This window comes from Otolemur garnettii, unplaced genomic scaffold, assembly GCF_000181295.1.
Source record: "Otolemur garnettii isolate 467f Iridium unplaced genomic scaffold, OtoGar3 scaffold00007, whole genome shotgun sequence".
NCBI lineage: Eukaryota > Metazoa > Chordata > Mammalia > Primates > Galagidae > Otolemur > Otolemur garnettii.
The window spans coordinates 37,740,616-37,757,661 of NW_003852402.1; the positions used below are offsets into that span (position 1 = coordinate 37,740,616).

General features: G+C 37.5%; 1 protein-coding gene across 1 annotated transcript in view; it reads right to left on the reverse strand.

Moving 5' to 3' along the window:
- Nucleotides 1-17,046, reverse strand: part of OTOGL (otogelin like) — a 154,454-nt gene that overhangs the window by 84,035 nt on the left and 53,373 nt on the right. The window contains exons 24-25 of the mRNA XM_003783387.1: nt 10,150-10,257; nt 9,247-9,385 (exon numbers count right to left, since the gene is read on the reverse strand). Of these exons, the coding sequence (XP_003783435.1) occupies nt 9,247-9,385; nt 10,150-10,257 (247 nt within the window). The remainder of the gene's footprint in view (nt 1-9,246; nt 9,386-10,149; nt 10,258-17,046) is intronic.

Genomic DNA, 17,046 nt, shown 5'->3' on the forward strand with positions numbered 1-17,046 from the left:
CCAAAAGTTAAAAGCCAGTTCTTCTAAAAGCCATTTTACTCACTGTGGAATGTGGGGATTTCATCAAAAGGAAAGTTAGGAATACCACATTTCTCTTGGCACTCAATGTCCAATTTTGAAAGGTCCAGACACACTTCTCTAATCTTTTTCATTTTGAGACATATGGCTCAGTGTTTATTTTCATGGTAAGAAATGCTCGTTAAATGTCTAGAAATTATACAGGTCTCAGTGTAAATTCTGCACACTTAGTTTTTCATGTCATTAGTAAATGAATTATCTACTGGATACATCTCTTACTTGGCTACATTCTTCCCATCTTATTAATTATTACTACAACATAATGCCTACAGGATAGGTTTTTAATGAACAGTGTTGATGGAGTAATTAATATGTCTCTCTCTAACCCACTTTTTCCTACATAGCTGTGAAGAGCTTTTGCTTCTCTTTAAACAATCCTTTTGCAAAGCATTGTCTAAATTTTGAAAAGGAGAATAATAAAGGTCATGAACATGATTATGGCATTACTATTCAAAAAAAATAATGCCATACTTTTATGCCTTTCTGAATGATTTTCAAAGAAGAAAAAAGCATATAATTTGGGGTTTGGCTTTGCTCTTCCTCTTGGGAAGAGTTATTTAGATGAAAGGATGGGAAAAGCTGCCTGAAAAGCCTTCTATTGTCATTTTATTTCTATTACTATTAATTAAAGTGCCTCAATGTTAGTTTTATTCTTTATATTAAATCTGAAATGTCAAGTAATGTTTTACACTGTATGGTCTGTCTCATAATAGCACATTATACTGACAGTAATTTGAAACAATTGCAATGCCTGGAGTCACACTTCCACAATTTTTATTTCTAATGTATTTCAAGTTAATATTAGGTTTAGAAATGCTCCAGAGTTGCTAAGCAACATAATCCGCAATGATTACAAAGCTAGAGGGAAAGGTCAACATCAGTGTGTCCTATGGGTTCCTCAAAACCCCTTATTCTCAAGTATTAAAAGATTTCATAGAGAATATTCCCCCAAATGATTCTGAAACATAAACTGTCAGTGCATTTCAAGGTAACATGTGGGTAAGTTTCCTACACAAAGTCCCCACTGATACTATACCTGCAGGCAGCCACAGGTTATGTCCCAAAGCAATACATTCATTACCAGCCAGAAGACTTTAATGCTGGCAGAAAAAGCAACTCTAGCCAATTAGATTCTCTTTCAAATTTGAATCAGAAAATAATGACTTTTAAAAAATGTTTTGAGGAAGGATCTGCAGGTAAATCAACATAGAAAGGATCTGAGGTAGAATGGGGGCTGAACAGGTGAGAGCAAGCTGAACATAGGAAGCGTGTTTCTGAACTGAAGCAAATGTAGAGAAAAGAAAGACTAGCAAGCTTGGGTAAGAAGAAAAAGAGAGCAGTCACACTGGTATGGTCCCAGATGAATGAATGTTATCAGGGCACCCAAGAACCTCTGCTGCCAGGGAGACAAAAACCTCCCTTCAGCTGACACCTTTTGAGATTAGTGAACTTATCTCCCTTAAGACTTTACATGCAAAGGCCCACAGCGCCTCCCATCATTTGTTATGTGAAATTGCAAGCACATAACCAAAATGTCACTGAGAAGGAAAAACACCCTGAGCGGCTTCACTACCAAAGAAATCTACTTGAAATTACATTAATATAAAGGAGAAGTGCGTTATAATGAATGGGGTGCAATACTCCACCCTTGGGGTCTCATCACCAATGTTTTCACCTTCCATGAAACTATATTGCTTCTTTATTCAAAATCAGTTACAGTTCCACAGCAAAGCTTCTTGTTTGCTAACACCTCCTTTAAATGTTAAAAAAAAAAAAATTGAGAATAAAGCTGATGTCTTAATAATTGTATCCACAGCATCTCTTAGCATTAAGTTATAGGATACAGCCTTAAATATTTAATAAATGAATAAATAAAAGTAGAGGAGTAGAAAAATAATCACCAGAAAGCCTAAGCTGGTACTGTTGAAATATTTCAGAATTTTTTAATACATAGGGTCTGTATTAGTCCATTTTGTGCCATCATAACATAATCCCTGAGATGGGGTAATTTATAACAAACAGAAATGTATTGGCTAAGAGTTCCAGAGGCTGGAATATCTGTAGTCAGGGAGCCAGCAGGTTGAGCATCTGATGATACCATTATCTTCTCCTGAGATGCCACCTTGAACGCTAGGTCCTCCAGAGGGCAGAAAATCTGGATCCTTAGATGTCAGAAGCAGAAGGGCCAAGTACAAGAGAGAACACACCAACTTCTGCAAGCCTCTTTTACAGTGCCTTTAACTATACATGAGTATATAACTATATACTCTGCCCTCACGAAATTAACTCCTCCTTTTAGGCCCCACCTCCTAACACTGTCATGTTGAGGATTAAGTTTCCAACACATGACTTCAGTGGGGCACATTCCCACAATAGTATTGTGCCCCTGGCCAAAACTCATGTCCTTCTTGAATGTAAAAATACATTCAGTCCATTTCAACAGCTCTGAAGCCTCAACTCATTCTAGCATCAATATTAAAGTTTTAAGTTCAAAGTCTCATCTACATGTCATATGAGTTTCTCTAGGTACAAGTCATCCCAAGGCAAATTAGCCTCCAGCTGTGAACCTGTGAGATTAAAATAAGTTATGTGCTTCCAAAATACAATGTTGGGATAGGCATGAGACTGATGCTTCCATCCCAAAAAGGAGAAATGGGTAAGATGAAAAAGTAATATCCCACATAAGTCCAAAACTCAACAGGGCAAAGATCACTAAATCCTAAGTCTTAGGAATAACTTCTGTTGACTCTATGTCCCTCCTTCCAGACAGACCAGGGCATGAGTTACAACCCCAAGGCCTCAGGCAGTCCTGCCCTAGTGGCTTTGCTAAGCTCAATCTACCTGACAGTTCCTGTGGGTTGGAGTCTCATGCCTGCAGCTCTCCCAAATTGGTCTTACACATTGGTGGCTCCATAGTTCTGGGGTCATTGAGGAGACCTCAACCCTACTTTCCACTGATCATTGTCCTGGTGGGGCTTCTCTGTGGTGGGTAGTCCCTGCAGCTGGTCTGTTAAGCATCCTTTGACATCTACATGAAGGCAGCCAGGCCTCCATAGCCCGACTATCCTGAGCACCTGCAGAATTAAAAACAGGAGGATGCCACCAAAATTTACAACTCCTACCACCTTCCAGAGCAGTGACCAGAGCCGCACCTGGGGCTGCTTGAGCCACAGCTGGCAGGGAGCAAACATAAGACTTTGCAGGGCAGGAAATGCGGAGGTCCTCTTACTTAAATAAATAAAATAAAACACAGTCTGATCCTTCAAGGTATTATGAGACCACAAGCGACTAAGAGTTTTTTGGAGGAGACCAACATGAAAACAGAGAACCTATGAGGCCCAGGGTTTTACAAAACTCTTGAGACAAGGAGCCACCAGAAGAGACTGAGGTGTGTTCGGAGACCAAAGACTGTAACTGGGAGAATCACATCAGAGGTGACAGGGGAAGAGAGACTTCAGGAAAAAAGAAGCTCAAAATTAAAAATGTGTAACTGGGTTTTGCCTTTAGGTCATTGTGGAATTTTATAGTTGCAATTTTATATAAATGTTGTGATTAACTGTTTCCCGCCAACCTAAATGGAGTGAGGTTTCTGTGACTGTTGTACCTCCACTTCTTGGTACAGGATTTGACACATAGCAAGTAAGATATATTGAAGCGAAAAAATTATGCCAGGTATGCAGATTTGAGAGCGTTGAATTTAGAAGGTTTTAGGGGCTTACAGAGATGGGGAATATTTGAAATATCACCTGAACAGCATGTTGAAAATCCTAATCTAGAACTAATAATAGGAAGAATGCCAACTGTGACTGAGTCTGTCACAGATGCAAGGAAGTAGTTTGATGTGAAACCTGACAGTTGTGATATCACATTTTCCATCTTTGCGGAACAGGTCCAGGGCTCTCTTTCTTTGTCTTTGACTTGGTAGCACGGGTCAAGATGATGTTCGATTTCTCATTTCTTTTTTTCTCCTTTTTGTAGAGAGTCCTATAATTATGACTTTTGTACTAAATTTGTTTGAAGATGCTTTTAAAAAGTCTACGGTAGCATGTGCTATTTATAGTAAGGAGTAAACAACCTCCAAAATGAATAAAATATCAGAGTACCTGAATTTCTAAAGTTTAACCAGTATTGATTCAACAGCTATAGTATTTGCTCTTTACCTAGAATTGGGTTGCATTTAAAACCATATAAGACAGACATAAGAAAAATAACCTTAATATATGTTCAAATGTGAGGATAAAATTATCTCATGCTTTTAAAATAAACTGAGTAAGTGTTAATTTGTTTTTGGGATTGGTAGCTCACAGCAACCTCAAACTCTTGGGCTCAGGTGATTCTCTTGCCTCAGCCTCCCAGGTAGCTAGGATGACAGGTGCTTACCACAATGCCCAGCTATTTTTAGAGATGGGAGTCTCTTGCTCAGGCTGATCTCAAACTCCTGAGCTCAAGCAATCCACCTGTCTTTACCTCCCAGAGTGCTGGGATTACAAGAGTGAGCCAACACACCTCGGCAATTTTTTAAAGTCCAGTGGAAATTGAAGGACAATTTTTTATGAATAGTAATCTATTATAGATCCTTCTCAGGGCCCAAAGAGATAAAAAATAATTTTCACCAGATGAAAGGTGTTACAAATAACAAAGATAAATCTCAGAATTTTTAAGAAAAATAGGAGGAAAAAGAGCCAATTGACAAGGAAGAAAAAATTCACAGAGATGATTCCTGCCCCTAAAAAAAAGGCAACAAGTAAATGAATCATGCTGATAGCCATCCTCTCCGTCTCAAAAGAAATACTGATCCTTCCAGAAAAAGGAAGACTCTCTCATGGAAATCTTAGCAGATGGAGTAATCAAAAACAGAATAATTGAAGCAGAAAAAAATTCAAGTCTGAGAAATTCACCATCTCGCATGATCACAACTCACGTTTTCACACCACAGAAACTAAGTTGACTGATTAATCTCTAATTTTTCTTTTTTATGCAACAGTTATTTGTTTAATGAACAAATGGAGGTGATTTTTTTTTAATCATATAAGTTTTGTTCAATTTGTCCTGAAACACTTCTGAGGCCTGATTCCGGTTGTATTAATGTTAGTAAAATTGCCCATGGCAATATAGTAAGAATGTATTAGTCTAATTATCAATAAGTTTTCTTTTCTTCAAGTTACCAAATTAAATTCAGTGAAAGTTTAGTGTGGGCAGTGCCTGTAGCTTAGCGGGTAGGGCACCAGTCCCATATACCAAGGGTGGCGGGTTTGAACCCAGCCTCAGCCAGCTTAAAAAAAAAAAAAAAGCAGTGACAACTGCAACAAAAAACAGCCAGGCATTGTGGTGGGTGCCTATATCCCAGATACCAGAAGGCTAAGGCAAGAGAATCACTTAAGCCCAAGAGTTGGAGATTGCTGTGAGCTGTGACATCACAGTACTCTACCGAGGGCACCAGAATAAGACTCTGTCTCAAAAAAAAAAAAAAAAAAAAGTTTAGTTGTGATGATTGTTTGTAAACAAGAACATTTCTCCTTTACTGAAATAAAAAGGTACATACTATTCTTAGACTTTTAATACTGTTTGTGTCTTATGCTTTGTATATGAGCCCTGATGACAGATTTTCTTCATCCAGATATTAAATTAATGATTTAAATTTCATTGCTGCTGAAACATTGGAAGAATCTCTCCTGTAACATGGTTCCTGATGTACAGACAGGTAATTTAATTAAAATTTGAAACTGAACGTGACATATCCATTTTAGCAGAAAGATATGTAGCAAATTAAGGTAAATGTAGGCATCAGATTCTAATGGCTAAATGCTGCATCGTAAGGCCTCCTGCCTGTGAAATGGACTGAGACTGTCAGGGTGCAGCACCAGGAAAGAAATACACTCCCACCTCTCAGCACCAAACCTGAGTGAAGGCGCTTTCATCTTGCCAGCAATCAGAGTGAAGACAAAGACTCTACTTAGAATATTTTCACCACAATCAGTATTTGAAAAGACACTGCTAAGTACCGTGCACTCTCTACTGCAAGAGGAAAACAGAGTGTTATAAAAAGAAAAAAGCCAGGCAGAAAATCCTGATAAGTAGTTACTGAATTCATGTCTGAGAAATTCACTATCATCTAGGTAAATAATTTACTATCATATAAGTATCATTTTCCAGCCTTCTGCAAAATGACTTGGAAAGGAAATAAACGAATTTGAGGAATTATACCTGCCATCAAAATTTCAGAATTTTCTCAAATGAGTTTGTTTTAATATGCAGCATATATAGCCGTTATGTTCACATTTTTAGGTCCCTACATTGTTTTATTAAATGAATGAAATAAACACGTGAGCAAGGATCATCACCGACACACACTGGAAAACGTTTTCAGACGTGGTGATACGTGCACGACTTTTTAAGTGCTTTTGGTAAAAACATTTTGGTAAAAATACTTTTGCAAGTATTTTTCCATATAGGTTAATGAAAAAGGTTGGCAGAATTTTTGTCGTACTAATCAAAATGATATCATAAACATCTTTAACAAACAGCAATAATGTATTCAAGGAGAACAGAACACGTTTGAGATGATATCGTCAAAGAAACCTTGTTTTATCTGACTGTGACTTAAAATGGACCTCTCAGAAGAAGAGGAGGATTTCAAAAATAATTAAAATCTATTTTAAGAAAAGAAAATTTCTGCATACTTACTACTCAAAATACAGTCCATAGACATGGAGCATGAGCACTATTAAAAAGGCAAAGTCTTCCTGCAATTCTGTGGACACAGAGCCCATATTTTTGTGTGTGTATTTTGCTTCACTTTGTTTTGTGGAGACAGAGTCCCCACTCTGTCATCTGGGCCAGAGATCAATGGCATGGTCATAGTTAACTGCAACCTCGACTCCTAAGCCCAAGCAATCCTCTTGCCTCAGATTCCCACGTGGTACAGAGTCCGTATTTTAACAATATCCCTAGGCGAGTTGCATGTAAACTAAAATTTCAGAAGTGCTGCTGTACGTACTTCAAGTTGAAGACATGTATGTGCAATTATCACCAGTGTTAAGATGTCTAGAAGTGAAAAGGTAATTTTAAGCCGGTGGTCTCTGCACTCTAGTTGAGACCACTGGAAAAACCACACAAGCTTTACAGTTCAGCCATAGTTGTGCTAGTACCTGTGAGGAACCCAAAAGTAGCTAACATATAGTTCTGAGATGACATGAGACACAATCTAGATGACCACATATAAAATAATCATAATATAGTGGCCTGCTTAATTGTCATGTGGTAACTATAAGTACAGTAGGATATAAGAACTGAACAATGTGGGCTGGAAACATCATTTTGAGGAAGCAGAGGAAATCAGAGAGACGAGTCTGAGAAAGACATACAGGAGGGGTGGAGCTAACAGAGGCCTTTGAAAGACCGACATAGGCACTTTGACTATGAGGCCAGTCATTGAAAGTTGCTTCAGTTTTTAACAAGCAGTGACACAGAGACAGTACGAGTCATAGGGAATTAATAGAATGAAATAATATAGTATTGTGGGGATGGACTTGAGTCAGACAGATGGCCTAGAAGCTGACGATCAGATCTGTCCCTGTTGATTTGGGACTTTTCAATGTACAGGTGTGGTTAAGACCGTAGGAGTGGATGAACACACCAAGCACTGGGAGAAAAGGGCGGAGAGCCCAGATCAGACGTGCGGTTCAGCCAACATTCAGTGGACAACAGCTCCGTGCCCAGCTTGGGGCTCCTCCCTTGTCAAACCTGGAAAGCTAAACTTCCAGCGCTTACTGTGAAGGAAACACCTCAGTCACCTCCGGCTGGGGGCTTATGCAAGAAGAGGCAACACAGAGAGAGAAGAAAGCAGAGAGATACTAACTCAATGAGCGGAATATCCAGAAAGTTCAAGATAGAGATGATTTGAGAGTGTCAGAGGCACCTAAGTATCAAGGGAAAAGAGGATCTAGATTAAAACCAATCTGATAACGTGGCACATACTGAGAATAAAGTATACTACTTTATGTGTTCAAACCCCTAAACTGTTATCTGCTTTCCCAAGCTGCTAAATTTATAATTTAAACCTCAGGAGATGAGAAGGTTCTAATGAACAGTTGTTTGCTAAAATCAGACCTGTTCAGAGGATACGCAGAGTGTGTGTGACCGTGCCCCCTTATGCTCCAAAACAATCAAAACAACACAAGACCAAAAACCTCTATAGTTTTTTAGAGTTTTTAATAATTATAGAGGCTGGCTGACTTCCCAGCCTCTATAATTATTAATATATGACTGCCAAATTCATTCCTGGGTATTTATTCTTTAAAAATCTTAAAATTCTCCCTATAGGAGGCTAAGATAAGTACCAACAGGGAAATTCAATGGCTTAAAACATAAGCAAGAGCTTTGCTTAAGTTTTGGATTCTACTGTTCATTGTTTCATTTAATAAAACTAACATAAAATGAAAATAATAGCCTATTCTCTTGACATAACCTTGAAGAATAGGATCACACACAAACTTCTAATAATATAAAACCCATACCCAGGAAAAAAAATTACATGCATTAATCATAGGTTGGTTTGCTGGAGAAAAAAAATGGTGTTTTGTTTATTCTTGTATGACTTCTTTCTAAAGCTTACATTTTTCATTAAGAAATTTAATTTTCCAGTCAGTGATGTCTAAATAAAATTTAAGTGTACAATCAACATGCAATTGATGTATGCTAAATTTTAAAAATTTTATAAGAGGCATAAGGCCTGAAGTCTACCAAAGTATATCATCAAAATATTAAAATTCCAGCATTTCTAGAGTTGAGCATAATATATTTTGATTGTCATAACCATAAAAATACATAATCCAACATATATTTATAGTTATGCTAAACAAACCAAGTTAATAATAATAAAAATAGCTGACATTTATTGAACATTTACCTTACATCAAGTACTGTTTAATCCTCAGAATTATCTTAGGAGCTACGTAGAATTATTTCTCTCATTTTACAAATAAGGAAACAGAAGCACAGGAAGTGAAAGACTCAGCCCATCACTTATACATGACAAAACTTAAGAATGTGTTAAGGAAATTAGTTCAAAATCACTGCAACTTGAATAGGTTTGAATAATGACATACGAATTCATTTTTTACACTGTCTTTACACAAATGCAAATAAAAATAAGTAACTGTGACCTACCTTTATCAAAAAAACCTGGCAGTCACTGATATAATCATATTCCAGCCCATCGAAAGAATGATAATGTCGATCCCCATATATCGTGCACACTGCCGGGCATGGGTAATACGTGCAATTGAACATTCCTCGTCGACAAACACTACCAGAAAATAGCACGAATTAACTTTCTAAGGAAGGTGGCTCTAATTAGTGTTTCTCAGGTGGTATTAACATTGACATGTTTGTATTCAAAAGCACTCGTGAGCCAACGGCCCTTACAAATATTGCCGATTCATCTGAATACTCCCTGTTACACTGGCAAATTCGGCATGCATTTACCACTTTTGCTAAATAAATTATCAGATACCAAAACCAAGCCTAGAAATTGTGCCTGGGTCACAGAAAAAATGGATAATGGACTGAAAAATAGAACACAGGTGTGTCGGGAGCCATAGCAGCAAAATTCCATCTCCTACATTTGAGTCCATTTAAATACATTAGACATGACACATTGTTCACGAGTTTGGAATCTCTGTCCGTATTGTAAGAAAATTACATTTCAAATTTTATTTTATGGGATTTTTTTGACTTACATCCAAACAGAAAAGCTTCCATTAAATAAACACGGTCTTCTCTTTGTAACAGAACATTCTTACTACAAACTGGAGATATTTTTTCCTATTAAATGTTCGGGCTGTCATATTTCACACTTTTCTTCTGGACTAAACAAATATGCATAAAAATAACAGCAGGTCATTTTTTTCCTCCACCAACTCCTGAATGCCTTTAAAATCTTATCTACTCTGGCTTGATTTGTTTTCTGCTGAACTCAGTATTGTATTTACACTAAGTAAATACAGTAAGATAATTGAAATTAATGCAATTACTGGGGAATGTGTTTGTGAAATAAATAGATCTCATTACCAAGTGTAACACGGTGTAGCAATCACTTCTCCTGAGAGATATTCCCAGTCTTTCCAGATACACGGGCAGCTTTCCGGAACGTAACACTTCCCTTTGTGCTCCGCCATTCTTCCGAATGAAGAAAGAAGTGAAATCCTACTTAGTATAAACTAACAATGTCTGTTAAAAAATCAGAGCTCTTGTCAGATTCAAGGCTATCCTCTGTATTTATCGTGGCTATCTGAGGTATGTTCTACCAGACCTCTTGAGGGGTTCAATCTCTCCTTCTGCTTTTATTTAACACACAGTATCTTGATATCACAGTATTAAATAAATGCAGATGGTTAGAGGTGACATTTTTTTCCTTTTGTTATTCACTTGGTACCATAAAACAAGAGAATGAAGCCTAAATTTCCAATAAAGTAAATTATTCTGTGGGAAAAAAAATTGTAAAGAGGAAGTAAGAGTTCCTTTCTTCATGATCTGTTTTTTGAAATTATCTTTTACTTTTATTTATAAATGTTAGTTGTCTATTTTTTGAGACTTAAAAAAAATAATAAGAAGTTAACTGATGACTCCATAACGAATCTCAGAGTCAAAGCATTCTATAATAGACATACTCTTATTTGACAATGTGAATGTTACTTTCTTAGTATTATTATTATTGCTTAATTAAAAAAAAAGAGTTCCTTTCTTTAACATTTGCTACTTATAAGAGTCTGTGGAATCTAACGATTTTTTAATAAAAAATGAATAGTAAATTACGAGAGAAAAATTTTCTATTTCAGGATGTAGAGAGAAATCAAAAGCTTCTCTCTGAGTGCTTAAAGTTAAAACCATGAGATTTGAGTTTAAGTGTGTTTTTAACTAAGAAACCATTATGTGAAGTGTTTCACATTACTTATTATCAACTTATTAAGTTTTAAATGTTGGTTTCCTTTTAAGTGCTATTTTTTTCCTTGAAGTATTATCCCCTTTCTGGGATGTGTTAATATAAAACTTAAATATCAATATAAAATAAAATATGAAAAATTTAATATAAAAATTAATCTTGGCTGGGCGCCTGTGGCTCAAGTGGCTAAGGCGCCAGCCACGTACAGCTAAGGTGGTGGGTTCGAATCCAGCCCGAACCCACCAAACAACAATGACGGCTGCAACCAAAAAATAGCCAGGCATTGTGGCAGGCGCCTGTGGTCCCAGCTACTTGGGAGACTGGGGCAGAAGACTCGCTTGAGCCCAGGAGTTGGAGGTTGCTGTGAGCTATGAAGCCACGGCACTCTACCCAGGGGGATAGCTTGAGGCTCTGTCTCAAAAAAAAAAAAAAAATTAATCTCATAATCACAGGGAAGATTAATTTTGGCATGTTATCAAAATACTTTGATAGATTAAAGAAACAAATATTACATATATTGCAATTATTTTCATATTAATAAATATATATTCTAATATTCTTAAAATATTTTTTCCAAAGTACCTTTCATAAATAACTTAAAATAATGATAGTCAACATTATAAGAATAAATAATAGGTATGATAGTAATTAATTATAAAGCTGATACTCATTTAAATATATACTATAAGAATAAAATAAGATAATGAAGTAATATTAAATTTAAAGATAATTTGTTATTATTTGAATACTAGTTTATGGTCACAAATTAATGTATGAAATAATTTTTATTTAAAAATAATAAAGCTAAGAAATTATTTTAAAAGTGATAAAAAATAAATTGCTATCAAAAATAGATAAGATATATTAAGCTTTTCTGGGTTTGCTTTAAAATATAATATTAATGTTAATAACTCACAGTAATAAAAATCAACATAGAAGTCAGGAATCCTGAATTCTGCCTCTTCTCTCAAATAGGAATTACCACACATAGCACCCTGCTTTCCCTCTCATACTCTTACACAGTGTGGTGGCTCCTTGTTCAGCAAGTATGCTCATATGTTGTCCACTAGACTTTCAACTCCACTCAGCAGAACCATGAAGCCACCATCTTTCTAATGGCTGAATAGTATTCCATGGTGTACATACACCACACTTTGCTAATCCATTCCTGGGTTGGTGGACATTTAGGTTGTTTTCACATTTTGGTGATTGTAAATTGAGCTGCGATAAACAATCTAGTGCAAATGTCCTTATGATAAAATGACTTTTTTTTCTTCTGGGTAGATGCCTAGTAATGGGATTTCAGGATCAAAGGGGAGGTCTAATTTGAGACTTCATAATTTGTATTAACCTGGATAGAGCTGAAACACATCTTAGTAAAGTGTCACAAGAATGGAGAACCAAGTATCCAATGTACTCAATACTAATAAGAAGAAGTAGATGATATTAATACACACCTACATAAGACAAAAACTCAAAGCAATTCAAGGTGGGGGAGGGGAATGAAGGATGGGGAGAGAAGAGAGGAGGAAGGGGGATGGGTGTGCTCCCACTTAACGGGCACAATGTTAGGGTGTATGGCACACCTCTTGGGGGCAGGGCACAATTGTAAGAGGGACTCTATCTAAAATACAACATTGTAATCTAATTCTTTCTACCCTTAAATTAACCTGAAACAATAATAAATAAAGAAAATCATGACCATTTCATTAACAGTCGTATCTTAAATGACTGGCATATAGAGGACACTCAATGATTAAGTGAAGTTGAATAAATGAACTTATTTCGATAAATGATGCATTATCTCATTTAAGTATCTTTCTTTCAGACCAACAATGCCCAAGATTCCATAACCTCTTACCTCAGCCTTCCTAAACTTCTAGCCACTCGCCCAGAGCTTTACATCTTTTTTCTGCCCGGAAAACCCTTCTCTTCTGTTTCCAAACTTCTACTCATTTAAGACTCAATTCAGGGCAGTGTTTTATGTCCATAACTTCCTCACACACTCCTTAAATCTAGTAATTTATACAAACCTTTTTATTGGCAGATTCATCACAATTAACTGTTAGCTACTTTATTAAATGTGATCATAAGAACCACAATTAACAAAAACTTTTGCCTGCTTATTATGGCCAGGCATTATTCTAACCCCTTCAAAACTCTCACTAACTCATTTTATCCTGGTGACAGTCTCCTAAAGCAGATTTTATTATTATCTTATATATGTACTTTCGCTACTCCTCTAGCCCTCTAACTTAAAACAACACCCAAGATAGTAGATGCTGTGTGAACTTTGGTTGTTCAATTGTTTAAATAAGAGATACTTCAAAGAAATGAGCCATCATCTCCATAAACTCAGCCAAAGTAGTGGTTTGAGTGGTTATGCTAATGAACTGTTATAACTAATGAAAACTGGAAGAAGGAAAAAGAGAGCTATAAGTCACTGTAAAGTACAGGTGCCCGCAGAGACACTGCAGGTTTGGCTCCAAACCACCATAATAAAGTTAATAGCGCAATAAAGCGAGTCACATGAATTTTTCCAGTGTTCCAAGGCATATAAAAGTTGTTTGTACTATACTGTAGTCTATTAAATGTGCTATAGCACTATGTGGGAAACTGCGCATATCTTAATTAGAAAATACTTTATTACTAAAAAATGCTAATAATCGTCTGAGCCTTCAGTGAACACTGGACTGTTGTGGTGTCAGCCTAGCACACAGCAACCTCAAACTCCCAGGCTCAAGCAATCCTCCTGCCTCAGCCTCCCAAGTATATGGAACTACAGGCACCCACCATCATGCCCAGATAATTTTCCTATTTTTAGTAGAGACAGGGTCTCTCCCTCTTGCTCAGAGCTGGGCTTGAACTCCCTATTACCCTCCCACCTTGGCCTTGCAGACCCTGCTTGGCCTGGGAGAACTTTTTATCCCAAAGTTGATCACAGAAGTGAGATTTGCCTTATCCTCCCCGTGACCTTGTCTCAGTCACTTTGGCACAATAGCCTATCGCTTGTTTTTATGGGGCTCCTAACAGTGCCAGCAGGTTACTGACTACAAAAGGACCCTAATTTTAAAATCACCATGGATTAAAGAAATGGAAAATGCAATAATGGAAACAGTCAGATAGAAATTGCTACCAATGCTGGTGCTCCTTAGTACCTCAGAGCAAGTCACTTAACCAAATGGAGTCTTGGGTTTCTCTTTATAAAATGAGTATAGTATGGGTATGATGGTGTCCATTTCTCAGATTACTGAGCGTATGCGGCACACCGTTATATGCTAGGTGCTCAGTGAACGCATACTTCTTACCCACTGCCCACCCCTGCTGAGAGCAGGTGCACGTGGACTCCACTCCCCACTGCCCTGCACTTTGCAGATGGTGCACTTTTCACAGACTGCAGGTCTGTGGCAAGTCTGCATCAGGCTAATGGCTCCTTTTGCCAACAACAGGGGCTCACTTGTGTCTCTGTGTCGTATTTTGGCAATTCTCACAGTATTTCAGATTTTTTCATTATTATATCTGTTATACTAATCTGTGAATACTGATCTTTGGTATTTGGTATTATCATTGTAATTGTTTAGAAGTGCCACAAAGTGCATGCAGTGTGTGTTCCGACTGCTCCACCCACCAGCTATTCCCCACTTCTCTCCCTCATCAGGCATCCCTAGTCCCTGAAACACAACAACATGGAAATCGGGCAAATTAATAACCCTACAAGTGTTCAAGAGGAAGTAGGTAACCCACATTTCTCACTTTAAATCAAAAGCTAGAAATAATTAAGCTTAGTGAGAAACGGATGTACGAAACTGAGATAGGCCAAAAGGTAGGCCTCTGGCACTGAACACTAGCCAAGCTGAGAATGCAAAGGAAAAGTTCTTGAAGGAAATTAAAAGGTGCTATTCCAGCGAGCACACAATTGATAAGAAAGTGAAATAGCCAAATTGCTGATAGAAAGTTACAGTGATCTGGATAGAAGACCAGACCAGACCAGCCACAATATTCCCTTAACCCCAAGCCTAATCTAGAGGAAACCTCTCACTCTTTTCAAGTCTCTGAAGCCTGAGAGAGGTGAGGAAGTTGTAGAAGTCTGAAGCTAGCAGGTGTTGGTTCGTGAGGTTTAAGGAAAGAAGCTGTCTCTGTAACGTGCAAGTGCAAGGTGGAACGGTAGGTGCCGTGTCAAAGCTGCAGCAAGTTACCCACAGGATCTAGCTAAGATAATGGATCTAAGATAATGGACTACAGTGACTATGCTGAACATTTAGCCTTATATCAGAATAAATGTCATTTAGGACTTTTGTAGGTAGACAGGAGGTCAATGCCTGCCTTCAAAGTGTTAAATGACAGGCTGAATCTCTTGTTGGTAGGAGCCAATGCAGCTGGTGGGTTTTAGTTGAAGCTAATACTCATTTTCATTCCAAAAATCGTAGTGTGCTTAAGAATTAGGCTAAATCTACTGTTTTTGTTCTACAAATAGAACAACAAAGCCTGGAAGGAAGCATTTCTTTTTGTTGAATATTTTAAGCCCACTGTTGAGACCTACTGCTCAGAATAAATTTCTTTCAAAATACTACCATTCATTGACAACGCACCTGGACACCTTGGATGGAGATGTACAAGGAGATTAATGTGAACTGCTTGCTAACGTAACATGCATTCTGCAGCCCATGTATCAAGGAGTCATTTCAAATTTCAAGTCTTCTTATTTAAGAAATATCTTTTGTAAGGCTATAGGTACCATACATAGTGATTGCTCTGATGTATCCAGGTAAAATAAATTTTAAAATTTCTGAAAACAATTCCCTACTCTAGATGCCATTAAAGACATTTGTGAGTCACGAAAGGAAGTTAAAATATCAACATTTCCAGAAGTTTGGAAGAAGTTGATTCAACCTTCATAGATGCCTTTGAGGGGTTCAAAGCTTTGGTGGAGAAACTACGTACAGATGTGGTGGAAACTGTAAGAGAACGAGAATCTGCAGTGCAGCTTGAAGATGTGACGAGATTGTCTCAATCTCATGTACAACTTGCACTAATGAGGGGCTGCGTCTTACGGATGAGATAGAATTTCCTCCTAGTGTGGACGCTGTGAACATTGTTGAAATGACAACAAAGGAGTTAGAATATTACAAAACCTTAGCTGATAGAGTGCTGGTAGGGTTTGAGAGATTTGACTGCAATTTTGAAAGAGGTTCTATAGTCGGTAAAATGCAGCATTGTATGCTAAAGAGAAACCTTGTGTGAAAGGAAGAGCCAATCAGTGCAGCAACTTGCACTGTCTTACTTTATGAAATTGCAACAGCCACCCCAGCCTTTAGCAACCACAATCCTGGGCTGTCGGCAGCCAGCATCACTGAGGCAAGACCATCCACCCCCCGCCAAAAAAGGCTCCTAGCAAGATTATTTGAAAGCAGTCAGAGGCCTCTAAGTCAATCCCCACTACATTTATTTCAATCGTCAGAGAGGTGAGAGGAAATGTCTTTAAGTTTTTATAATGGCAAGTAAATAAGTTGTCAAATTTAAACATCAAAGATTATAGTAAATAGATATATTTTGTAAAAAAGAAAAGTATCAAGCACAGTAAATAAAATAAAATTAGGGTGTGGGTTTAATCAGCCATGCATCCCCTAGAATCATAATCAAGCCAAGCACACAACATTGTAGGTTTTAATATTTTACCATAAAAGAGGCTTTATTTCCCTTACGCTTTCTACTAAAATGTCTCTCCTGCCTACCTGCTCTAAGGCCTGACTTTCTTTTCCCATGCATAGGCATTTGTTCTTTTGTGACCTTCTTTTCTCTGCCTCCTGCGCCCTTTCTTTTTAAAGAGATTAATACCAGTCCCAAGTTACTTGGCTCTTTAACCCATCCCAGATGGGGGCCATGTGGAACAAATGCGATTCTCCTGGGAAATAAACCACAAGCCTTCTCTCTTCTTTGCTCACGGTTTACATGAGCTGATCCCAAGAATCTTTTGTGAGGACATGTTCATTGAGGAAGAATGGGTGACCTGTTTGCCTTAGATGGCC